This window comes from Oncorhynchus gorbuscha, linkage group LG19, assembly GCF_021184085.1.
Source record: "Oncorhynchus gorbuscha isolate QuinsamMale2020 ecotype Even-year linkage group LG19, OgorEven_v1.0, whole genome shotgun sequence".
Lineage (NCBI taxonomy): Eukaryota > Metazoa > Chordata > Actinopteri > Salmoniformes > Salmonidae > Oncorhynchus > Oncorhynchus gorbuscha.
The window spans coordinates 72,640,171-72,667,389 of NC_060191.1; the positions used below are offsets into that span (position 1 = coordinate 72,640,171).

A 27,219-nucleotide genomic window follows, 5' to 3' on the forward strand; every position below is an offset into this window, starting at 1 on the left:
AGAGAACAGTCCTACCCTACAGATGTTACTGGAAACTAGACACTTCTAGCAAACAGAGAACAGTCCTACCCTACAGATGTTACTGGAAAATAGACACTTCTAGGAAACAGAGAACAGTCCTACCCTACAGATGTTACTGGAAACTAGACACTTCTAGGAAACAGAGAACAGTCCTACCCTACAGATGTTACTGGAAACTAGAAACTTCTAGGAAACAGAGAATAGTCCTACCCTACAGATGTTACTGGAAACTTCTAGGAAACAGAGAACAGTCCTACCCTACATATGTTACTGGAAACTAGACACTTCTAGGAAACAGAATAGTCCTACCCTACAGATGTTACTGGAAACTAGACACTTCTAGGAAACAGAGAACAGTCCTACCCTACAGATGTTACTGGAAACTAGACACTTCTAGCAAACAGAGAACAGTCCTACCCTACAGATGTTACTGGAAACTAGACACTTCTAGGAAACAGAGAACAGTCCTACCCTACAGATGTTACTGGAAACTAGACACTTCTAGCAAACAGAGAACAGTCCTACCCTACATATGTTACTGGAAACTAGACACTTCTAGGAAACAGAGAATAGTCCTACCCTACAGATGTTACTGGAAACTAGACACTTCTAGGAAACAGAAAATAGTCCTACCCTACAGATGTTACTGGAAACTAGACACTTCTAGGAAACAGAGAACAGTCCTACCCTACAGATGTTACTGGAAACTAGACACTTCTAGGAAACAGAAAATAGTCCTACCCTACAGATGTTACTGGAAACTAGACACTTCTAGGAAACAGAGAACAGTCCTACCCTACAGATGTTACTGGAAACTTTATTTTGCAGAGCCACTTATCCAGAGAGACTTACTGTAGGTAATCACGTACATTTTCATATAAGTTCGTACTAGTCCCCTACGGGAATCGAACCCACAAACCTGGTGTTGATATCTTGTAACCATTAAGTTAACTTTCTAAAATGTTCAAAATGCTCTGCTGTTCTGAATTTGGTTTGTTAATTTAGTATCTAGTTAGTTATCTAGTACTATAAACCACTACAGCCTGCCCTGTTCACAGTGTAAACATCTAACTACTATAAACCACTACAGCCTGCCCTGTTCACAGTGTAAACAGCTGAACATCTAACTACTATAAACCACTACAGCCTGCCCTGTTCACAGTGTAAACATCTAACTACTATAAACCACTACAGCCTGCCCTGTTCACAGTGTAAACAGCAGAACATCTAACTACTATAAACCACTACAGCCTGCCCTGTTCACAGTGTAAACATCTAACTACTATAAACCACTACAGCCTGCCCTGTTCACAGTGTAAACAGCAGAACATCTAACTACTATAAACCACTACAGCCTGCCCTGTTCACAGTGTAAACATCTAACTACTATAAACCACTACAGCCTGCCCTGTTCACAGTGTAAACAGCTGAACATCTAACTACTATAAACCACTACAGCCTGCCCTGTTCACAGTGTAAACATCTAACTACTATAAACCACTACAGCCTGCCCTGTTCACAGTGTAAACAGCAGAACATCTAACTACTATAAACCACTACAGCCTGCCCTGTCACAGGACAGGACAGGGACAGGATAGGACAAGGACCAGGACAGGGACAGGGACAGAGACATGGCAGGGACAGGACAGTGAAAGGGACAGGACAGGGAAAGGACATGGCAGGGACAGGACAGGGACAGAGACATGGCAGGGACAGGACAGGGACAGAGACATGGCAGGGACAGGACAGGGACAGAAACATGGCAGGGGCAGGACAGGGAAAGGGACAGAGACATGGCAGGGACAGGACAGGGAAAGGGACAGAGACATGGCAGAGACAGAGACATGGCAGGGACAGGACAGGGAAAGGGACAGGACAGGGAAAGGACATGGCAGGGACAGGACAGGGACAGAGACAGAGACATGGCAGGGACAGGACAGGGACAGAGACATGGCAGGGACAGGGACAGAGACATGGCAGGGACAGGGAAAGGGACAGAGACATGGCAGGGACAGAGACATGGCAGGGACAGAGACAGAAACAATGTCTCCATGTCTATCTGTGCATCTCTCTCTCTCTCCCTCCCTCTCCCTCCCTCCCTCCCCCTCCCTCCCTCCCTCCCTCCCCCACTCCCTCCCTCCCTCTCCCTCCCCTCTCTCCCTCCCTCCCCCACTCCCTCCCTCCCTCTCCCTCCCCCTCTCTCCCTCCCTCCCCCTCTCTCCCTCCCTCCTCTCTCTCCCTCCCTCCCTCTCTCCCTCCCTCCCTCCCGTTCTCCCTCCCTCCCGTTCTCCCTCCCTCCCTCCCGTTCTCCCTCCCTCCCTCCCTCCCTCCCTGACATACCATCTTAATTAAGCTGCTCCAGATAAGAGTAAACATCAACAAGGAGAACAGAACACCTAAGTGGAAAACAGCCCTGGTCCCCCTCCTTTCTCTCCCTCCCTCTATCCTGCCATCCTGGGCCCACACTGCATTACATGATGTCATAATCGGAGTCGCCACGCTGCTCTCTAGGGGAAACATATTTCACATTTTTCCATTGAGAAGACTCCCTGGTGATTACCAGCAGGCTGGCGCCGTGCCGGGTGGTGCTCCTAGTCTGCTGGCCCAGATCTTTCTCCCTGCTCTCTCCCCCTCTCCCCCTCCTCTCTTCCCCTCCCCCTTCCCTGCTCTCCCCCTCCTCTCTCCACCTCCCACTTCCCTGCTCTCCCCCCTCCTCTCTCCACCTCCCACTTCCCAGCTCTCCCCCTCCTCTCTCCACCCCCCCCTTCCCTGCGCTCTCCCCCTCCTCTCTTCCCCTCCCCTTCCCTGCTCTCCCCCTCCTCTCTCCACCTCCCACATCCCTGCTCTCCCCCTCCTCTCTCCCCTCCCCTCCTCCCCCTTCCTCCTCTCTTCCCCTCCCCTCATCCTCTCTTCCTCTCCCCCTCCTCTCTTCCCCACCCCTCCCCCTCCTCTCCTTCCCACATTTTCCTTCTTTCTCTTCCCATCTTTGTATTTTCCCTCTCCCCCCAGAAACAGACAGAGACAGAGACAGACAGAAACAGAGACAGACAGAAACAGAAACAGAGACAGAGACAGAGACAGAGACAGAGACAGACAGACAGAGACAGAGACAGACAGACAGACAGACAGACAGACAGACAGACAGACAGACAGACAGACAGACAGACAGACAGACAGACAGACAGAGACAGACAGACAGACAGAGACAGACAGAGACAGACAGAGACAGACAGAGACACGGAGACAGACAGACAGAGACACAGAGACAGACAGAAACAGACAGACACAGAGACAGACAGAAACAGAGACAGAGACAGACAGAAACAGAGACAGACAGACAGAAACAGGCAGAGACAGAGACACAGTGTAGAGGATGGGTCAGGACTGAAGCCAGATCAGATGGGACAACATCCTGGCCAGCGCTGGCATTCCATCTCCCAACCAGACACTGTGTGTCTCTGTACTGTATGTGCAGACAGGCACAGCACCACTGTGTCTGTGTGTGTGAATGTGCGTCTCACCACACTGAGTTGGCTCCACGAGGTGCGTATCGGTCTGTACTGCACCACGATGCCCTCGTCAGGTTTGGGCTCTCTGGACTGGTCCTCATCAGAGTCATTGTGAAGAGCCTTCTCCTGGTAGTTCTGATACAGTTCCTCTTCTGGGGCACAACACAGACAGACAGGTTGGGTCACACCACAGACAGACAGGTTGAGTCACACCACAGACAGACAGGTTGGGTCACACCACAGACAGACAGACAGGTTGGGTCACACCACAGACAGACAGACAGGTTGGGTCACACCACAGACAGACAGACAGGTTGGGTCACACCACAGACAGACAGACAGGTTGGGTCACACCACAGACAGACAGGTTGGGTCACACCACAGACAGACAGGTTGGGTCACACCACAGACAGACAGGTTGGGTCACACCACAGACAGACAGGTTGAGTCACACCACAGACAGACAGGTTGAGTCACACCACAGACAGACAGGTTGGGTCACACCACAGACAGACAGACAGACAGGTTGGGTCACACCACAGACAGACAGACAGACAGACAGGTTGGGTCACACCACAGACAGACAGACAGGTTGGGTCACACCACAGACAGACAGACAGACAGGTTGGGTCACACCACAGACAGACAGACAGACAGGTTGGGTCACACCACAGACAGACAGACAGGTTGAGTCACACCACAGACAGACAGGTTGGGTCACACCACAGACAGACAGGTTGGGTCACACCACAGACAGACAGGTTGGGTCACACCACAGACAGACAGGTTGGGTCACACCACAGACAGACAGGTTGGGTCACACCACAGACAGACAGGTTGGGTCACACCACAGACAGACAGGTTGGGTCACACCACAGACAGACAGGTTGGGTCACACCACAGACAGACAGGTTGGGTCACACCACAGACAGACAGGTTGAGGCACACCACAGACAGACAGGTTGGGTCGCACCACAGACAGACAGACAGACAGGTTGAGGGTTGGGTCACACCACAGACAGACAGACAGGTTGGGTCACACCACAGACAGACAGGTTGGGTCACACCACAGACAGACTGGTTGAGGGCGCATCACAATAGTACAGTCCCCATTGAGAGCAAGACCTCAAACATGTGGACAGAAAATGACAGTCATAAGAAGTTGATAAACACGACTAAGAGCGAGATGCCACACTCACCTTCCCTGTCAAAAGTCCTCTGTGTGATCAGTCCTGGCTTCTTATCCGGCCTCTGAGACACAAGAAGACATTTCAACTATTAACAACAGGCCTAGGATCAGCTCTCCCTGAGCCAGACTTATATTACCATTATGAACTGAGAAATAAGACTGGTCACTAGGTCAGTTACCGTGAGCATTGTCATCACAATATCCTAAATGAATGCTTTAATAGCCAAATCTGGTTATGAATGACTAATGTTGTACCAAGTTGGTTACCTTAACAACACCTTGGTTACCTTAACAATGCCTTGGTTACCTTAACAACGCCTTGGTTACCTTAACAACGCCTTGGTTACCTTAACAACCCACGTCTATCCGTCTCCACCCACACCTGTCACCTGCGCTCGACCCCTGACCTCTGCACTGACCTGTCAACCTAACCCCGCCTAATTAAAGAGAGGTGGACTGGAGAAAGAGAGTGTGTGTGTGTGTGTGTGTGTGTGTGTGTGTGTGTGTGTGTGTGTGTGTGTGTGTGTGTGTGTGTGTGTGTGTGTGTGTGTGTGTGTGTGTGTGTGTGTGTGTGTGTGTGTGTGTGTGTGTGTGTGTGTGTGTGTGTGTGTGTGTGTGTGTGTGTGTGTGTGTGTGTGTGTGTGTGTGAAGTGAGTGGAGTGAGTATTGCAATCATTAGCCTGACTTCAACACAAGCGTCTCCTGACAATGTTCCAACTTCAAGCTGGCTGTGGACTTGGGTCCCTGACGGGAACTTCAGGAGAACAGTTAATCAAACATGAATCCCTCAGGCAGATGAGTGGCAGTAAACTGTGTGACTGTGAGGTAAGAGACAGTAATATCCAGGCATAAGGCAGTAAACTGTGTGACTGTGAGGTAAGAGACAGTAATATCCAGGCACAAGGGAGTAAACTGTGTGACTGTAAGGTAAGAGACAGTAATATCCAGGCATAAGGTAGTAAACTGTGTGACTGTAAGGTAAGAGACAGTAATATCCAGGCATAAGGTAGTAAACTGTGTGACTGTAAGGTAAGAGACAGTAATATCCAGGCACAAGGTAGTAAACTGTGTGACTGTAAGGTAAGAGACAGTAATATCCAGGCATAAGGGAGTAAACTGTGTGACTGTAAGGTAAGAGACAGTAATATCCAGGCATAAGGGAGTAAACTGTGTGACTGTGAGGTAAGAGACAGTAATATCCAGGCATAAGGGAGTAAACTGTGTGACTGTAAGGTAAGAGACAGTAATATCCAGGCACAAGGTAGTAAACTGTGTGACTGTAAGGTAAGAGACAGTAATATCCAGGCACAAGGCAGTAAACTGTGTGACTGTGAGGTAAGAGACAGTAATATCCAGGCATAAGGGAGTAAACTGTGTGACTGTGAGGTAAGAGACAGTAATATCCAGGCATAAGGGAGTAAACTGTGTGACTGTGAGGTAAGAGACAGTAATATCCAGGCTTAAGGGAGTAAACTGTGTGACTGTAAGGTAAGAGACAGTAATATCCAGGCACAAGGCAGTAAACTGTGTGACTGTGAGGTAAGAGACAGTAATATCCAGGCATAAGGGAGTAAACTGTGTGACTGTAAGGTAAGAGACAGTAATATCCAGGCACAAGGGAGTAAACTGTGTGACTGTAAGGTAAGAGACAGTAATATCCAGGCACAAGGGAGTAAACTGTGTGACTGTAAGGTAAGAGACAGTAATATCCAGGCACAAGGTAGTAAACTGTGTGACTGTAAGGTAAGAGACAGTAATATCCAGGCACAAGGCAGTAAACTGTGTGACTGTGAGGTAAGAGACAGTAATATCCAGGCATAAGGGAGTAAACTGTGTGACTGTAAGGTAAGAGACAGTAATATCCAGGCACAAGGGAGTAAACTGTGTGACTGTAAGGTAAGAGACAGTAATATCCAGGCACAAGGTAGTAAACTGTGTGACTGTAAGGTAAGAGACAGTAATATCCAGGCACAAGGGAATAAACTGTGTGACTGTAAGGTAAGAGACAGTAATATCCAGGCACAAGGGAGTAAACTGTGTGACTGTAAGGTAAGAGACAGTAATATCCAGGCACAACGGGCAAAGCAAGGAGACAACGGTATTATGACAATGTCCTGGAAAAGAATGAAATGAATACATATGTTCCTACCTTGTTCTTCTTCTCAGGGCTGGTCGGTGTCTCCTTGACCTCCTGTAGTCCTTTGAGTACAGACTGGGACAGGAGATGGGTCTTTGGGTCTACAGATGGTAGTTCCATTTCCACTCCACTCACCACTGCCCTCCTGTACGAGGTAGACCTCAACCCCCGTTTCAGACTCCCAGGGCTCTCATCCTGGTCTGTCCCCTCTCCCCCTCCGTCCGTGGAGAAGAAGGATCCAGTCTCCACCATGCTGACAGCTCGTAGGGCCCGCTTGGTAGGATCCAGGCCCAGCAGACCCCCCAGGCCCTGGCTCTGTACCCCAGCAGGAGAGGCCTTGCTCAGGGACGCCAGCCCTTTGGGGATCAGCTGTTGTGTGCCCATCTTCAGGGCAGCTGCACTGTGGGTGCTGAGGACAATGGAGGGAGGAGGAGAGAGGGAGGGGGCAGACATGTCAGCAGGGGAGGGGCTGCGAGGTGTGGGGGGGTCAGAAGGGGTGGAGGAGGAGTTGAGGGAGGAGATACTGCAGGTGGAGCTGTGAGATGGGGTAGGGGTGTGGAGACTAGGTGGAGAAGGGCTGGGGTTAGGGGGAGAAGGGTGAGGGGTTAAGGGGTGATAAGAAGAAGACGAGGTCAGGTTATGGTGGTGGTTGTTATTGGGGGTGGCAGGGGGAGAGGGGTGACTGGAGGAGGCAGGGTCTGGCAGTGAGGAACTTGTTCCAAACACTATCTGGTCTCTGTGAGAGGTGAGGGTGAACGGGCTGGAGAGTCGCTTCAAGGCATCGCGAGGCCGCTTGTCTGACCACACCTTCTCCTTGTTACCTATTTGACCAACACTTCCTCCATGGTACGCCTTATTGTCTAATGACGAAAACTTATCCTCCGACTTGAACTTGGACAAAGAGAAACGTCCTTTGGCCAAATGTCCAATGCTGATACTCCTGACAACCCGTGTCCTCCTGGTGGGTTGGTTGAGAACGTGCTTCAGAATGACCGTCCCTCCTCCCGGCGTGGCCACCAGTCGCTCTGCAGGCTGGCTCAGGGTAAAGCTGCCCTTGTTGTCCTCTACGGGGAAGTCAGTCATGTGGAGTCTGTCTATCTGGTAGCTGAGGGGCCGGGCCTTTAGCTTGCTGGGACCAGTGTGATTGGCTGATTGCCGCTTCCACAGCGGACTGATGTGATTGTTGGACAGATCCACTTCGTTCCCTTCCTCCATGGCGCATCAATCACGATTGGCTTTTGTTTTTCACTGTGGAGCTGGAGTCTCGTCCGACAACGACTGGTCACTGTGCAAACATCCCGACCCCACACAGAACTGCCTGGTTGTAAACACAAAGAGAGAGGTCAAAAACCAAGGGGGAGGGGGAGCAGAGTAAGTCCTTACTTTTCATTTGGTTAGGGCTGTCTGTGAGGTCCTTGGGCCATTCTTTTCATTTCAGTCATTCTGTTACAGTTGTCAGCTGTCTGTTGTCAGTCATTCTGTCTACAGTTGTCAGTCATTCTGCCTTCTCCCTACAGTTGTCAGCCATTCTGCCTTCTCCCTACAGTTGTCAGCCATTCTGTTACAGATCCAGTTGTCAGCCATTCTGCCTCCATCCTACAGTTGTAAACAGTTGTCAGCCATTCTGCCTTCTCCCTACAGTTGTCAGCCATTCTGTACAGTTGTCAGTCATCCCCATTCAGCATGACTCCATCCAATCCCAACGCTGTTTAAACTACACTGCTTCTAATATGGCAGTTACAGACCCATACAGCCTCCATCCTACTAAACTACACTGTATCAGTTACAGACCCATATAGCCTCCATCCTACTAAACTACACTGTAGCAGTTACAGACCCATACAGCCTCCATCCTACTAAACTACACTGTATCAGTTACAGATCCATACAGCCTCCATCCTACTAAACTACACTGTAGCAGTTACAGATCCATATAGCCTCCATCCTACTAAACTACTAAACTCTGCAGCAGTTACAGAGCCTCCATCCTACTAAGCTACACTGCAGCAGTTACAGAGCCTCCATCCTACTAAACTACACTGTAGCAGTTACAGACCCATACAGCTATGGAGCCTCCATCCTACTAAACTACACTGTAGCAGTTACAGACCCATACAGCTATATAGCCTCCATCCTACTAAACTACACTGTAGCAGTTACAGACCCATACAGCTATGGAGCCTCCATCCTACTAAACTACACTGTAGCATTTACAGACCCATACAGCCTCCATCCTACTAAACTCCACTGTAGCAGTTACAGACCCATTCAGCCTCCATCCTACTAAACTACACTGTAGCAGTTACAGACCCATACAGCCTCCATCCTACTAAACTACACTGTAGTAGTTACAGATCCATATAGCCTCCATCCTACTAAACTACACTGTAGCAGTTACAGATCCATACAGCCTCCATCCTACTAAACTCCACTGTAGCAGTTACAGACCCATACAGCCTCCATCCTACTAAACTACACTGCAGTAGTTACAGACCCATACAGCCTCTATCCTACTAAACTACACTGCAGTAGTTACAGATCCATACAGCCTCCATCCTACTAAACTACACTGTAGTAGTTACAGATCCATACAGCCTCCATCCTACTAAACTACACTGTAGTAGTTACAGATCCATACAGCCTCCATCCTACTAAACTACACTGTATCAGTTACAGATCCATACAGCCTCCATCCTACTAAACTACACTGTATCAGTTACAGACCCATACAGCTATGGAGCCTCCATCCTACTAAACTACACTGTAGTAGTTACAGACCCATACAGCCTCCATCCTACTAAACTACACTGCAGTAGTTACAGACCCATACAGCCTCTATCCTACTAAACTACACTGCAGTAGTTACAGACCCATACAGCCTCTATCCTACTAAACTACACTGCAGTAGTTACAGACCCATACAGCTATGGAGCCTCCATCCTACTAAACTACACTGTAGTAGTTACAGACCCATACAGCCTCCATCCTACTAAACTACACTGCAGTAGTTACAGACCCATACAGCCTCTATCCTACTAAACTACACTGCAGTAGTTACAGACCCATACAGCTATGGAGCCTCCATCCTACTAAACTACACTCTAGCAGTTACAGACCCATACAGCCATACAAACTACACTTCCACTACATTCCTGAGTTACACAGTTATGATTACACACACAGGTGTTTGGTGGATGCTCGATAGCTAATTAACACAGGTGATCGATCACCTCGTCTTCCATCTGTTTTCCATAAACAAGCCCTGTAACATGGATAAATGGCCGCGTGGAAACACTAACCCTAAACGTATCAATGTGTGTATCAATTTAATAACCCTTTGTTAAATATATATATATATATATTTTTTTAAATTTATTTATGTAAATGTTTTTTCGCTGATATGCTTCCAAAACAGTACCGTAAGACATACATGTTAATATTCAGACCAAGCGGTGGGAGATGTGGACAAAACTTCCCCTTGAATAAGACGCATTCGTCTAATGATTATTTGTGTAATGGACCTTATAAGTCATGATCAGGGTCTGGGTCGTTCCTTTACCACTGAACCAATGGCCTAATATCCATGAATAGTACCGGACCACAACAGATCCCTGATACAGCAGAGGACTGACAGACAGACATGCAGACAGCGGAGGAACGTTTACTCTGAATTATAGGAGTCACGGTTAAAAGCTATGCACAGCAGAACATGTTCAGACAACACTTCTCTTTGCAGAGAAGTAGGCTGGCTCGTGTAACCAAGTAGCCACAGAAAGAGAGAGAAACAGTTTCCACATTGACCTATAAAAGAGCGGTTCCCACGGCGAGCGTGTCTTCTAGTAGTGCGGTACAAGACAGACGTACCTTTCTACTGACTGGTCATGGTGCCTGTGTCCTGGACTTCTCAATAGACTAGACAACGGTTTCTTGTTGTTTGACAGCTTATTTATGCTTGAGGTAAACTATTCCCTTGTGCAACAAACAAATAAAAGATTTGTCTTCTCAGTAATCCGGTGACCGTCGGCTGTTTTCAGAGTATCTGAAAGTCCTGTGTTTTGTTGGGTAGGACCCGGGGTGTGTGTTCAGGAGGAGAGGACTGGGACAGAGAGGAGGAGGGGGGAGCGCCGAGAAGCCATCCCAGGAGGAGAGGACTGGGACAGAGGAGGAGGGGGGAGCGCGGAGAAGCCATCCCAAGTTCACCTGACGTCATGTGTACTACAACTCGACCGACTTGGACTTGTAAACTAAAGATAAGGGAAGCTATAAACATTCCAAGGGAAAAGAAAACGTCCTAAATAATGTAGGAATATAGTCAACAAAATCACAGCGTCCATACGGACAAAACAATGATTTAAATTTGGTACAAGTTTGTAAAGTGAAGTGTGGGACTTAGTTCAAAATGTAGAAATGTTCAGTGATTTAGCGCCACCCTGTGGTTCTATAGAGTACAGCCACAGTAGACGACAAGAAGTCGACAGTAGAACACTTGTTTCTACTAATACATACGTGCACAACTTTGCCTACACAGATTCCAATGACAGTGGTAACTCAAGACTTCTGAGTGATACATTTTAGAAAATCTTATCCAATATGTTTTTTTTTTTTAATACAGTAGGCTAGACCTACATTAGCTCTGGAGAACCCAAGGTGGCCCACAGCCTGTCTCTGACTTAGGACAGCTGGCTCCGTGGGAACTACAATCCCGACGCTCTGTTTTAACGTTTCAAATGTTATTGATCTTCGCTAACGATACTGATTTGTAAACATTTGAAACTTTGAAGTGAGAAAATAATCTTTCAAATATGAAAGATACTTACTGTGCTCAGTTTTGCAAAGGTGTCTCAGCTGACACACACTCATTTCCATTGACAATTCCTTTCCACGTTTTCCATCTGGATCACATGTGTTTCTCAAACTACAGCCAATGTGCAACTATCCTAAACTGCAGTAAGTGTCTTATTTTACCTTTATTTAACTACGCAAGTCAGTTATGAACAAATTCTTATTTTCAATGACAGCCTAGGAACAGTGGGGTTAACTGCCTGTTCAGGGGCAAAACGACAGATTTGTACCTTGTCACCTCGGGGGATTTGAACTTGCAACCTTCTGGTTACTAGTCCAACGCTCTAACCACTAGGCTACCCTGCCGCCCCAACTGTGTCTTTTATATTAGAAAAAATATGTATTGTTTTTATTAAAGTTAAGTTTTAAATATTTCCAAAACTGTATCATGTGTGAGCCTTATTGTGTTTAGAAAAAGCATTTGGGCAGCATTGGGCCATTTCTATTACAAGGCTCGGGGATCCAATGTCTCTGTGAATAAGAGTTATACCTACAGTGAATGACGATCTGCCCACAAAAGCAGCCTAAAAAAACACTATTTTGTTTTGTAGACTAAGCTAAGCTCGACATGGGTGGGCCTGGGAGGGCATATCTGAAATCAACATTTACTGTTTTAATGAATTGAATATTTGTCCATGACATAACCAGAGAGTGTGTGGAAAACAGAACATTCCTGTCATAGTCCAACTCTAATGATTTACAGCCGCCCTACAGGCAGTGGCCCATCGCATGCCAGCTCTCTCCTGCTTCCCAGTTCTGTGCGGTTGGGGTCTAAAATTCACGGGACGCCTTGTCAGTGAGATTGTGCAATGTGCTTTACCAGTGACTTCCAAAACAGACTCAAAACAAATAAAGTCGTGAGACTTTAGGCAATTTTATGGTTTTTATAATAAACTGACTGCAGGAATGTCCACCAGAGTTGTTGCCAGAGAATGTAATGTTAGTTTCTCTACCGTTTCCAACATCGTTTTAGAGAATTTGGCAGCACGTCCAACTGGTCTCACAACAGCAGACCACGTGTAACCACGCCTACCCACGACCGCCACACCCGGCTTCACAACAGCAGACCACGTGTAACCACGCCTACCCACTACCGCCACACCCGGCTTCACAACAGCAGACCACGTGTAACCACGCCTACCCACGACCGCCACACCCGGCTTCACAACAGCAGACCACGTGTAACCACGCCTACCCACTACCGCCACACCCGGCTTCACAACAGCAGACCACGTGTAACCACGCCTACCCACGACCGCCACACCCGGCTTCACAACAGCAGACCACGTGTAACCACGCCTACCCACGACCGCCACACCCGGCTTCACAACAGCAGACCACGTGTAACCACGACCGCCACACCCGGCTTCACGACAGCAGACCACGTGTAACCACGCCTACCCACGACCGCCACACCCGGCTTCACAACAGCAGACCACGTGTAACCACGCCTACCCACGACCGCCACACCCGGCTTCACAACAGCAGACCACGTGTAACCACGCCTACCCACGACCGCCACACCCGGCTTCACAACAGCAGACCACGTGTAACCACGCCTACCCACGACCGCCACATCCGGCTTCACAACAGCAGACCATGTGTAACCACGCCTACCCACGACCGCCACACCCGGTTTCACAACAGCAGACCACGTGTAACCACGCCTACCCACGACCGCCACACCCGGCTTCACAACAGCAGACCACGTGTAACCACGCCTACCCACGACCGCCACATCCGGCTTCACAACAGCAGACCATGTGTAACCACGCCTACCCACGACCGCCACACCCGGTTTCACAACAGCAGACCACGTGTAACCACGCCTACCCACGACCTCCACACCCGGCTTCACAACAGCAGACCATGTGTAACCACGCCTACCCACGACCGCCACACCCGGTTTCACAACAGCAGACCACGTGTAACCACGCCTACCCACGACCGCCACATCCGGCTTCACAACAGCAGACCATGTGTAACCACGCCTACCCACGACCTCCACACCCGGCTTCACAACAGCAGACCACGTGTAACCACGCCTACCCACGACCTCCACACCCGGCTTCACAACAGCAGACCACGTGTAACCACGACCGCCACACCCGGCTTCACGACAGCAGACCACGTGTAACCACGCCTACCCACGACCGCCACACCCGGCTTCACAACAGCAGACCACGTGTAACCACGACCGCCACACCCGGCTTCACGACAGCAGACCACGTGTAACCACGCCTACCCACGACCGCCACACCCGGCTTCACAACAGCAGACCACGTGTAACCACGACCGCCACACCCGGCTTCACGACAGCAGACCACGTGTAACCACGCCTACCCACGACCGCCACACCCGGCTTCACAACAGCAGACCACGTGTAACCACGCCTACCCACGACCGCCACACCCGGCTTCACAACAGCAGACCACGTGTAACCACGCCTACCCACGACCGCCACACCCGGCTTCACAACAGCAGACCACGTGTAACCACGCCTACCCACGACCGCCACATCCGGCTTCACAACAGCAGACCATGTGTAACCACGCCTACCCACGACCGCCACACCCGGCTTCACAACAGCAGACCACGTGTAACCACGCCTACCCACGACCTCCACACCCGGCTTCTTCACCTGCGGGGTCTTCTGAGAGCAGCCACCCGGACAGTTGATGAATCTGAGGAGTAATTCTGTCTGTAATAAAGCCCTTTTGTGGGGGGAAAAAACCATTTATTATTGGCTCCCAAGTGGGTGGGCCTATGCCCTCCCAGGCCCACCCATGTCTACGCCCCTGTCCAGTCATGTAAAATCCATAGATTAGGGTCTAATGCATTTATTTAAATTGGACTGTAACTCGTTGAAATTGTTGCATGTTGCGTTTATATTTTTGTCCAGTGTATAAATGCCGTGCAGAGACCAGATGTGGTCAAATCAAATCAAATTGTATTTGTCACATACACATGGTTAGCAGATGTTAATGCGAGTGTAGCGAAATGCTTGTGCTTCTAGTTCCGACAATGCAGTAATAACCAACAAGTAATCTACATTTACATTACATTACATTTAAGTCATTTAGCAGACGCTCTTATCCAGAGCGACTTACACTAACAATTCCTAAACTACTGTCTTATACACAGTGTAAGGGGATAAAGAATATGTACATAAGGATATATGAATGAGTGATGGTACAGAGCAGCATACAGTAGATGGTATAGAGTACAGTATATACATATGAGATGAGTATGTAAACAAAGTGGCATAGTTAAAGTGGCTAGTGATACATGTATTACATAAGGATGCAGTAGATGATATAGAGTACAGTATATACGTATGCATATGAGATTAATAATGTAGGGGGATGTCAGAGTATGTAGAGTATGTCAGAAAGGCATACTCTACACACCGTGTTCTATCTGAACGTTCCAAAACGTTGCGTCCTGCTGAACGCACCCCCAGTTGAAATATCTTTGACCCGAAATGCCAGAATTTTTCTGCTGTAGCCTTTCATGTTTCCACTAGGTGGCGCCATTTGTCTTGTTGTCTATTGTTAAGCATCACCTCGACCTCTCCATTGAGTGATAGGTGGACCCACAGGAGCATTTTGAAAAACAAACATATATATATATATATATTTTTTTAAATACATTACCAGCCAAAATAATTGACATGATTTATATCAAATTAAATGTATTTATATAGCCCTTCTTACATCAGCTGATATCTCAAAGTGCTGTACAGGAACCCAGCATAAAACCCCAAACAGCAAGGCAATGCAGGTGTATAGAAGCACGGTGGCTAGGAAAAACTCCCTAGAAAGGCCAGAACCTAGGAAGAAACCGAGAGAGGAACCAGGCTGTGAATGGTGGCCAGTCCTCTTCTGGCTGTGTCGGGTAAAGAGGAACCAGGCTGTGAGGGGTGGACAGTCCTCTTCTGGCTGTGTCGGGTAGAGAGGAACCAGGCTGTGAGGGGTGGCCAGTCCTCTTCTGGCTGTGTCGGGTAAAGAGGAACCAGGCTGTGAGGGGTGGCCAGTCCTCTTCTGGCTGTGTCGGGTAAAGAGGAACCAGGCTGTGAGGGGTGGCCAGTCCTCTTCTGGCTGTGTCGGGTAAAGAGGAACCAGGCTGTGAGGGGTGGACAGTCCTCTTCTGGCTGTGTCGGGTAGAGAGGAACCAGCCACAAAACAAACTAGTTTCCATGTATTGTGATAGGCACCTGTCCCTCCTCACCAAGCTACTCAACAACCATCCCCAGGGCCAGTCCACCTGAGAGGGGACAGAGGGGACAGAGGGGACAGAAGGGAGTGGAATTAAGAGTAATGTTAGGAAGTGACTAGGATTAAATGACTAGGATTAAATGTCAGGAATTATGAAGAACTGAGTTCAAATGTATTTGGCTAAGGTGTATGTAGGGAGGGGTAATAGAGACAGATGATCCCTCTCTCTCTCTTCAGAGAGACAGAGAGAGAAAGAGACAGAGAGAGAGAGAGGGAGAGACATAGAGAGACATAGAGAGAGAGAGACAGAGAGAGAGACAGAGAGAGAGAGAGAGAGAGAGAGAGTAGAGGTAGAGAGGAGAGAGACAGAGAGAGGGAGAGAGACAGAGAGAGAGAGAGAGCGAGAGAGACACAGAGAGAGAGAGACAGAGAGAGAGAGAGAGAGAGACACAGAGAGAGAGAGACAGAGAGAGAGAGAGAGAAAGAGACAGAGAGAGAGAGAGGGAGAGACATAGAGAGACATAGAGAGAGAGAGACAGAGAGAGAGACAGAGAGAGAGAGACTTAGAGAGAGAGAGAGAGAGAGAGAGAGAGAGAGAGAGAGACAGAGAGAGAGACAGAGAGAGAGAGAGAGAGAGAGAGAGTAGAGGTAGAGAGGAGAGAGACAGAGAGAGGGAGAGAGACAGAGAGAGAGAGAGAGCGAGAGAGACACAGAGAGAGAGAGACAGAGAGAGAGAGAGAGAGAGACACAGAGAGAGACAGAGACAGAGAGAGAGAGAGAGAGAGAGAGAGAGAGAGAGAGAGAGAGAGAGAGAGAGAGAGAGAGAGAGAGAGAGAGAGAGAGAGAGAGAGAGAGAGAGAGAGAGAGAGAGAGAGAGAGAGAGAGAGCGAGAGAGACACAGAGAGAGAGAGACAGAGAGAGAGAGAGAGAGACAGACAGAGAGAGGATAGAGAGAGAGAGGATAGAGAGAGAGAGAGAGACAGAGAGAGAGTGACAGAGAGAGACAGAGAGAGACAGACAGAGAGACAGAGAGAGAGAGAGAGAGAGAGAGAGAGAGAGAGAGAGAGAGAGAGAGAGAGAGAGAGAGAGAGATCAAAAGGAATCCTAATGGGATGAGTTGAGGAGAGCAGCACCTCTCTCTCTCCAATGTCAAGTACTAACACATCATAAACTCTGGTAGTGTTGTAGAAATGTCTCCTGAAACGGCTGGAGTGGGCTCTAAAGAGTGCCATATTTATATTTAGGTTGTAGTCCCACGCTGTTATGTGTGTGTAGGTGTGAGTAAGAGGAAAAAAGGGTCAGTGGATGAATGTATATATGTGTGGGAGGTGTCGAGGGAGACACACTAAAGGGAGCTGTGTAACAGCTCTGATCGTTAAACAATGTCAAGGTTCCTGTTCAGCTGACAGCTTTTTAAAAGAGGCCTATAGTGTTTTCCCACCGACGCAGGAACCAGATACAGACTGAGACAGGAGAGGAACCAGATACAGACTGAGACAGGAGAGGAGACAGATACAGACTGAGACAGATACAGACTGAGACAGGAGAGGAGACAGATACAGACTGAGACAGGAGAGGAACCAGATACAGGCTGAGACAGGAGAGGAACCAGATACAGACTGAGACAGATACAGACTGAGACAGGAGAGGAACCAGATACAGACTGAGACAGGAGAGGAACCAGATACAGACTGAGACAGGAGAGGAGACAGATACAGACTGAGACAGATACAGACTGAGACAGGAGAGGAACCAGATACAGACTGAGACAGGAGAGGAGACAGATACAGACTGAGACAGATACAGACTGAGACAGGAGAGGAACCAGATACAGACTGAGACAGGAGAGGAACCAGATACAGACTGAGACAGGAGAGGAGACAGATACAGACTGAGACGGGAGAGGAACCAGATACAGACTGAGACAGGAGAGGAACCAGATACAGACTGAGACAGGAGAGGAGACAGATACAGACTGAGACAGGAGAGGAACCAGATACAGGCTGAGACAGGAAAGGAGACAGATACAGACTGAGACAGGAGAGGAACCAGATACAGGCTGAGACGGGAGAGGAGACAGATACAGACTGAGACGGGAGAGGAGACAGATACAGGCTGAGACAGGAGAGGAGACAGATACAGACTGAGACAGGAGAGGAGACAGATACAGACTGAGACAGGAGAGGAACCAGATACAGACTGAGACAGGAGAGGAGACAGATACAGACTGAGACAGGAGAGGAGACAGATACAGACTGAGACAGGAGAGGAGACAGATACAGACTGAGACAGGAGAGGAGACAGATACAGACTGAGACAGGAGAGGAGACAGATACAGACTGAGACAGGAGAGGAACCAGATACAGGCTGAGACAGGAAAGGAGACAGATACAGACTGAGACGGGAGAGGAGACAGATACAGGCTGAGACAGGAGAGGAACCAGATACAGACTGAGACAGGAGAGGAACCAGATACAGACTGAGACAGGAGAGGAGACAGATACAGACTGAGACAGATACAGACTGAGACAGGAGAGGAGACAGATACAGACTGAGACATGAGAGGAACCAGATACAGGCTGAGACAGGAGAGGAACCAGATACAGACTGAGACAGATACAGACTGAGACAGGAGAGGAACCAGATACAGACTGAGACAGATACAGACTGAGACAGGAGAGGAGACAGATACAGACTGAGACAGGAGAGGAACCAGATACAGACTGAGACAGGAGAGGAGACAGATACAGACTGAGACAGGAGAGGAGACAGATACAGACTGAGACAGGAGAGGAGACAGATACAGACTGAGACAGGAGAGGAGACAGATACAGACTGAGACAGGAGAGGAGACAGATACAGACTGAGACAGGAGAGGAACCAGATACAGGCTGAGACAGGAAAGGAGACAGATACAGACTGAGACGGGAGAGGAGACAGATACAGGCTGAGACAGGAGAGGAACCAGATACAGACTGAGACAGGAGAGGAACCAGATACAGACTGAGACAGGAGAGGAGACAGATACAGACTGAGACAGATACAGACTGAGACAGGAGAGGAGACAGATACAGACTGAGACAGGAGAGGAACCAGATACAGGCTGAGACAGGAGAGGAACCAGATACAGACTGAGACAGATACAGACTGAGACAGGAGAGGAACCAGATACAGACTGAGACAGATACAGACTGAGACAGGAGAGGAGACAGATACAGACTGAGACAGGAGAGGAACCAGATACAGACTGAGACAGGAGAGGAGACAGATACAGACTGAGACGGGAGAGGAGACAGATACAGACTGAGACAGGAGAGGAGACAGATACAGACTGAGACAGGAGAGGAACCAGATACAGACTGAGACAGGAGAGGAGACAGATACAGACTGAGACGGGAGAGGAACCAGATACAGACTGAGACGGGAGAGGAACCAGATACAGACTGAGACAGGAGAGGAACCAGATACAGACTGAGACAGGAGAGTAGACAGATAGAGACTGAGACAGATACAGACTGAGACAGGAGAGGAGACAGATACAGACTGAGACAGGAGAGGAACCAGATACAGGCTGAGACAGGAAAGGAGACAGATACAGACTGAGACGGGAGAGGAGACAGATACAGACTAAGACAGGAGAGGAACCAGATACAGACTGAGACAGGAGAGGAACCAGATACAGACTGAGACAGGAGAGGAACCAGATACAGACTGAGACAGGAGAGGAGACAGATACAGACTGAGACAGGAGAGGAGACAGATACAGACTGAGACAGGAGAGGAGACAGATACAGACTGAGACAGGAGAGGAGACAGATACAGACTGAGACGGGAGAGGAGACAGATACAGACTGAGACAGGAGAGGAGACAGATACAGACTGAGACAGGAGAGGAGACAGATACAGACTGAGACAGCAGAGGAGACAGATACAGACTGAGACAGGAGAGGAGACAGATACAGACTGAGACAGATACAGACTGAGACAGGAGAGGAGACAGATACAGACTGAGACAGGAGAGGAACCAGATACAGGCTGAGACAGGAAAGGAGACAGATACAGACTGAGACGGGAGAGGAGCCAGATACAGACTGAGACGGGAGAGGAGACAGATACAGGCTGAGACAGGAGAGGAACCAGATACAGGCTGAGACAGGAGAGGAACCAGATACAGGCTGAGACAGGAGAGGAGACAGATACAGACTGAGACGGGAGAGGAGACAGATACAGACTGAGACGGGAGAGGAGACAGATACAGACTGAGATGGGAGAGGAGACAGATACAGGCTGAGACAGGAGAGGAACCAGATACAGACTGAGACAGGAGAGGAACCAGATACAGACTGAGACAGGAGAGGAACCAGATACAGGCTGAGACAGGAGAGGAACCAGATACAGACTGAGACAGGAGAGGAACCAGATACAGACTGAGACAGGAGAGAAGACAGATACAGACTGAGACAGGAGAGGAGACAGATACAGACTGAGACAGGAGAGGAGACAGATACAGACTGAGACAGGAGAGGAGACAGATACAGACTGAGACAGGAGAGGAGACAGATACAGACTGAGACAGGAGAGGAACCAGATACAGACTAAGACAGGAGAGGAGACAGATACAGACTGAGACAGGAGAGGAGACAGATACAGACTGAGACAGGAGAGGAACCAGATACAGACTGAGACAGGAGAGGAGACAGATACAGACAGACGGGAGAGGAGACAGATACAGACTGAGACAGGAGAGGAGACAGATACAGGCTGAGACAGGAGAGGAGACAGATACAGGCTGAGACAGGAGAGGAGACAGATACAGACTGAGACAGGAGAGGAGACAGATACAGATTTAGACAGGAGGTAGAGAGGGAGAGTAAACCCTGTGTAGTGAGACAGGAGAGGAACCAGATACAGACTGAGACAGTCTCATTTTGTCTGTCATAGTTGAAGTGTACCTATGATGAAATGACAGGCCTCTCTCATATTTTTAAGTTGGAGAACTTGCACAACTGGTGGCTGACTAAATAACTGTACCCCTATCCAACCAGGAGACTGCCCCACTGTTCCCCTATCCAACCAGGAGACTGCCCCACTGTACCCCTATCCAACCAGGAGACTGCCCCACTGTTCCCCTATCCAACCAGGAGACTGCCCCACTGTACCCCTATCCAACCAGGAGACTGCCCCACTGTACCCCTATCCAACCAGGAGACTGCCCCACTGTACCCCCTATCCAACCAGGAGACTGCCCCACTGTACCCCTATCCAACCAGGAGACTGCCCCACTGTACCCCTATCCAACCAGGAGACTGCCCCACTGTACCCCTATCCAACCAGGAGACTGCCCCACTGTACCCCTATCCAACCAGGAGACTGCCCCACTGTACCCCTATCCAACCAGGAGACTGCCCCACTGTACCCCTATCCAACCAGGAGACTGCCCCAATGTACCCCTATCCAACCAGGAGACTGCCCCACTGTACCCCTATCCAACCAGGAGACTGCCCCACTGTTCCCCTATCCAACCAGGAGACTACCCCACTGTACCCCTATCCAAACAAAAACATAGAGACCCAGAAACCCTGAGCCTTACGCTTTTACTTTGGCGAATCACTAAAACAATACGGATGAAGAAGGAAGAGCACGTCTGAAATCAGATCACTGTAATTGAAGAGTCCATCGACTCTAACCACCTCTGGGTTAACTCTAAACAAACATCAACACTTAGTTCCTTTGTTTTGTCCTTGTTTTAGTGTGATCAGGGCGTGAGTTGGGTGGGTTGTCTATGCGTTTTTTTTTCAATGATTTGGGATTTCTGTGTTTGGCCTGGTATGGTTCTCAATCAGAGGTAGCTGTCAATCGTTGTCCCTGATTGAGAACCATACTTAGGTAGCCTGGTTTCACCCTTGAGTTGTGGGTGATTATTTTCTGTTGAGCGTTTGTATTCTGCACCAGACAGGAAGTGTTTCGGTTTCGTTCGTTCACTTTGTTGTTTTTGTTCAGTGTTCTATTACTTTAGTAAAAGTACGGACACTTACCCACGCTGCACCTTGGTCCTCACCTTCTTCCACCAACAACGGCCGTTACAAACACAAAGAGTCATCTATCCAAAATTGGGATGTGTGGATAAACCACTTCTCCAATCTTTTTGGCTCTGTAACAAAGAACAAACAGCAAAAACATATACATGATCTGTCTGAAGAGCAGTCACCTGTCTGAAGAGCAGTCTCCTGTCTGAAGCGCAGTCTCCTGTCTGAAGCGCAGTCTCCTGTCTGAAGCGCAGTCTCCTGTCTGAAGAGCAGTCTCCTGTCTGAAGAGCAGTCTCCTGTCTGAAGCGCAGTCTCCTGTCTGAAGAGCAGTCTCCTGTCTGAAGCGCAGTGTCCTGTCTGCAGAGCAGTCTGCTGTCTGAAGAGCAGTCTGCTGTCTGTAGAGCAGTCTCCTGTCTGAAGAGCAGTCTCCTGTCTGAAGAGCAGTGTCCTGTCTGAAGCGCAGTCTCCTGTCTGAAGCGCAGTCTCCTGTCTGCAGAGCAGTCTGCTGTCTGAAGAGCAGTCTCCTGTCTGCAGAGCAGTCTGCTGTCTGAAGAGCAGTCTCCTGTCTGAAGCGCAGTGTCCTGTCTGCAGAGCAGTCTGCTGTCTGAAGAGAAGTCTCCTGTCTGAAGAGCAGTCTCCTGTCTGAAGAGCAGTCTCCTGTCTGAAGAGCAGTCTCCTGTCTGAAGAGCAGTCTCCTGTCTGAAGCGCAGTGTCCTGTCTGCAGAGCAGTCTGCTGTCTGAAGAGCAGTCTCCTGTCTGAAGCGCAGTGTCCTGTCTGCAGAGCAGTCTGCTGTCTGAAGAGCAGTCTCCTGTCTGCAGAGCAGTCTGCTGTCTGAAGAGCAGTGTCCTGTCTGAAGCGCAGTGTCCTGTCTGCAGAGCAGTCTCCTGTCTGAAGAGCAGTCTCCTGTCTGCAGAGCAGTCTGCTGTCTGAAGAGCAGTCTCCTGTCTGCAGAGCAGTCTGCTGTCTGCAGAGCAGTCTCCTGTCTGAAGAGCAGTCTCCTGTCTGAAGCGCAGTCTGCTGTCTGAAGAGCAGTCTCCTGTCTGAAGAGCAGTCTCCTGTCTGAAGAGCAGTCTCCTGTCTGAAGAGCAGTGTCCCGTCTGAAGCGCAGTCTCCTGTCTGAAGAGCAGTCTCCTGTCTGAAGAGCAGTCTCCCGTCTGAAGAGCAGTGTCCCGTCTGAAGAGCAGTTCTAGTGCTCTATCTGTCTGTTCACTGTCTCAGTATCCATTCCATGTGGAGAAGTACGCTGTGACGTCTGCACTGGGAAGATGCTCATGGACCTGTAGTCCTGTCTGGTGTGTCTGTTGTGTCTGGCGTGTCACCTGGAGCCTCGTCAGATGGTGGCTTCTATCAAGAAACACAAGCTGATGGACCCTGTGTGGAACCTGGAAGACTGGCTGTGTAAGAAGCGACACCCCTTGAGCTATTCTGTAGGCGTGGGCAGACGGCTGTGTGTCCGATCTGCACTGAGACACACCACAAGACTCTCTCCATAGAGGAAGTGCATGGAGAGAAGTTCAACCGGGGAAGACTACGGGTAAAGCACAGCAGATGATCCAGGAGAGACAACAGAAGGTTAAGGAGATCAGTAGACCTCATCGAGAGAGAACAGATCAGTAGAGCTCATCAGAGAGAGAACAGATCAGTAGAGCTCATCAGAGAGAGAACAGATCAGTAGAGCTCATCGAGAGAGAACAGATCAGTAGAGCTCATCAGAGAGAGAACAGATCAGTAGAGCTCATCAGAGAGAGAACAGATCAGTAGAGCTCATCAGAGAGAGAACAGATCAGTAGAGCTCATCAGAGAGAGAACAGATCAGTAGAGCTCATCAGAGAGAGAACAGATCAGTAGAGCTCATCAGAGAGAACAGATCAGCTCATAGAGCTCATAGAGCTCATCAGAGAGAACAGATCAGTAGAGCTCATCAGAGAGAGAACAGATCAGTAGAGCTCATCAGAGAGAGAACAGATCAGTAGAGCTCATCAGAGAGAGAACAGATCAGTAGAGCTCATCAGAGAGAGAACAGATCAGTAGAGCTCATCAGAGAGAGAACAGATCAGTAGAGCTCATCGAGAGAGAACAGATCAGTAGAGCTCATCAGAGAGAACAGATCAGTAGAGCTCATCAGAGAGAGAACAGATCAGTAGAGCTCATCAGAGAGAACAGATCAGTAGAGCTCATCAGAGAGAGAACAGATCAGTAGACCTCATCGAGAGAGAACAGATCAGTAGAGCTCATCAGAGAGAGAACAGATCAGTAGAGCTCATCAGAGAGAACAGATCAGTAGAGCTCATCAGAGAGAGAACAGATCAGTAGAGCTCATCAGAGAGAACAGATCAGTAGAGCTCATCAGAGAGAGAACAGATCAGTAGAGTTCATCAGAGAGAGAACAGATCAGTAGAGTTCATCAGAGAGAGAACAGATCAGTAGAGCTCATCAGAGAGAGAACAGATCAGTAGAGTTCATCAGAGAGAACAGATCAGTAGAGCTCATCAGAGAGAGAACAGATCAGTAGAGTTCATCAGAGAGAGAACAGATCAGTAGAGCTCATCAGAGAGAGAACAGATCAGTAGAGCTCATCAGAGAGAGAACAGATCAGTAGAGTTCATCAGAGAGAACAGATCAGTAGAGCTCATCAGGAGAGAACAGATCAGTAGAGTTCATCAGAGAGAACAGATCAGTAGAGCTCATCAAGAGAGAACAGATCAGTAGAGCTCATCGAGAGAGAACAGATCAGTAGAGCTCATCAGGAGAGAACAGATCAGTAGAGTTCATCAGAGAGAACAGATCAGTAGAGCTCATCAAGAGAGAACAGATCAGTAGAGCTCATCAAGAGAGAACAGATCAGTAGAGCTCATCAAGAGAGAACAGATCAGTAGAGCTCATCAAGAGAGAGGCAGAAAAGGAGATAGCAGACAGTGTTGCTCCATGCAGACAAGCCAGGCTGAGCTTATTGAGGAGGTTGAAGAGAAACAGAACAAAGTAGAGTGGCAGGCTGGATGGCTGATAGGAGAGCTGGAACAGGAAATCACTGAGCTACAGAGGAGAAGCACTGAGCTGGAGCAGCTCTCTCTCTCCAATGACCACCTTCACCTCTTCCACAGCTCCCAATCCCTCTGCACGCTTAACAACATCAATGTCTGGTCTGAGATCAGTGATCTAGAGTTCCAGTACAAAGTCTGAACACACCTACTCATTCAAGGGTTTTTCTTTATTTCTTTACTATTTTCTACATCATAGAATAATAGTGAAGACATCAAGTCTATGAAATAACACATATGCAATCATGTAGTAACCAAAAAAGTGTTTAACAAATCAAAATATATTTCATATTTGAGATTCTTCAAAGTAGCCATCCTTTGCCTTGAAGACAGCTTTGCACACTCTTGGCATTCTCTCAACCAGCTTCATGAGGTTTCCTCACCTGGAATGCATTTAAATTAACAGGTGTGCAATGTTGAAAGGGAAATTGTGAATTTCTTTTCTTTTTAATGCGTTTGAGCCAATCAGTTGTGTTGTGACAAGGTAGGGGTGGTATACAGAAGATAGCCCTATTTGGTAAAAGACCAAGTCCATATTATGGCAAGAACAGCTCAAATATGTGGGAACTCCTTCAAGACTGTTGGAAAAGCATTCCAGGTGAAGCTGGTTGAGCAAAGGTTGACTACTTTGAAGAATATAAAATATATTTGGATTTGTTATAACAATTCTTTGGTTACTACATGATTCCATATGTGTTATTTCAAAGTTTTGATGTCTTCACTATTATTCTACAATGTAGAAAATAGTAAAAAAAAAAGTAAGAAAGAAAAACCCTTAAAATGAGTAGGTGTGTCCAAACGTTTTGACTGGTACTGTATGTGTGGGGACTGTGAGGAGAGTTGTGTCTCTGCTGAAGGAGACACTCATCGGAGAGATGAATATGAGGATGCAGCCGAGTGCAATAGATGTGACTGAAGACAGGAAACATGGTATGAAGATGGAATACAAGACACTCTGGAAAACCCAGAGAGGGTTGACACAGCTACAGGAAAGAAAGGGGTCCTTCTCAGGGAGATTCTACTTTGAATTGCAGACGGGAAGACTTGGTGGGTTTTAGCAGTGGACAGAGAGTCCATCAACAGAAATATGGTTTCAGCATCAAGTCCTGTGATTGGATATTGGACAGTGGGGCTGAGGAATGAGGTTAAATACAAGGCTTTACATGGAACCTCATGTCACCCTCTCCCTGTATGGAATAACTATTTTCAAAGTAATGACTCGAGACGTCGGGTTTGAAATGAAAGCTTGTTTTAGTAATACTACTTGTTCACGTTACATTTAACAACTTTAGAGTCTACAAAACAATAACAGAAAGTTACTACGGAAAGTCAGGATAATCACTTTGAACATAACTGCCGCATTTTTGCTCTACTTCCTGTCGCAAGGCATTCTGGAACTTGCAGTCAAAAGCGTAATCCAATACTAACCAATACAACAAAAATATGTATGTAGTTCTCTCAATCTCCAACACACTAATTAATTTCCTGCTTGTTTAGCGTTGGGTGCTGCTGGAAATGGTGGCAAAGAGGTTAGTCTTTTACCCACCGGGAAGTGTGCTGGGGTCAGGGGTTGTGGTTCATCCACTTCATTGTGCACAAAGATCAGAGGCCTAGAATTTAGGATAGCTTCAACCTCTGTCAGGACTGTGCACATCTCTTCAAAGTTGAGTGAAGCTTTCCCAAGAACCTTTCTCAGGCATGTTTTCACTGACCTGACGAGTCTTTCCCAGTATCCACCCCACCAGGCTGCCCGCTCGGCGGTGAACCTCCAGGTGATGCCCCTTTCTGAGAAGAACGCCAAGAGTTGAGGTTCTTCCTGGTTGTTCTGTTTCATATTGTTTCAGGTACTTCCTGGTTGTTCTGTTTCATATTGTTTCAGGTACTTCCTGGTTGTTCCGTTTCATATTGTTTTGTTCTGGTTGTTCTGTTTCATATTGTTTCAGGTACTTCCTGGTTGTTCTGTTTCATATTGTTTCAGGTACTTCCTGGTTGTTCTGTTTCATATTGTTTCAGGTACTTCCTGGTTGTTCTGTTTCATATTGTTTCAGGTACTTCCTGGTTGTTCTGTTTCATATTGTTTCAGGTACTTCCTGGTTGTTCTGTTTCATATTGTTTCAGGTACTTCCTGGTTGTTCCATTGTTTCAAGAATTGTTTGGTACTTCCTGGTTGTTCTGTTTCATATTGTTTCAGGTTCTTCCTGGTTGTTCTGTTTCATATTGTTTCAGGTACTTCCTGGTT

General features: G+C 48.2%; 2 protein-coding genes across 4 annotated transcripts in view; both read right to left on the reverse strand.

Annotated features, from left to right (window-relative positions):
- LOC124005218 (rho guanine nucleotide exchange factor 26-like) overlaps nt 1-11,819 on the reverse strand; it is a 103,436-nt gene extending 91,617 nt beyond the window's left edge. The window contains exons 1-4 of one of the 3 annotated variants that reach the window (XM_046314255.1): nt 11,674-11,819; nt 6,869-8,174; nt 4,730-4,781; nt 3,543-3,682 (exon numbers count right to left, since the gene is read on the reverse strand). In XM_046314255.1, the coding sequence (XP_046170211.1) occupies nt 3,543-3,682; nt 4,730-4,781; nt 6,869-8,071 (1,395 nt within the window). In that variant the 5' untranslated portion in view covers nt 8,072-8,174; nt 11,674-11,819. Of the gene's footprint in view, nt 1-3,542; nt 3,683-4,729; nt 4,782-6,868; nt 8,175-10,720; nt 11,011-11,673 lie in introns of those variants that run through there. The other 2 variants (XM_046314256.1, XM_046314254.1) reach the window with 2 other exon arrangements.
- Nucleotides 11,820-15,798: 3,979 nt separating this feature from the next.
- Nucleotides 15,799-26,814, reverse strand: LOC124004966. Its single transcript, XM_046313769.1, has 3 exons — nt 26,523-26,814; nt 21,951-23,096; nt 15,799-15,964 (listed from the first exon to the last, which is right to left on the reverse strand). The coding sequence occupies exons 1-2, from the start codon at nt 26,812-26,814 to the stop codon at nt 22,120-22,122; spliced, it is 1,269 nt and encodes a 422-aa protein (XP_046169725.1). The 3' UTR covers nt 15,799-15,964; nt 21,951-22,119.
- Nucleotides 26,815-27,219: the final 405 nt, after the last annotated feature.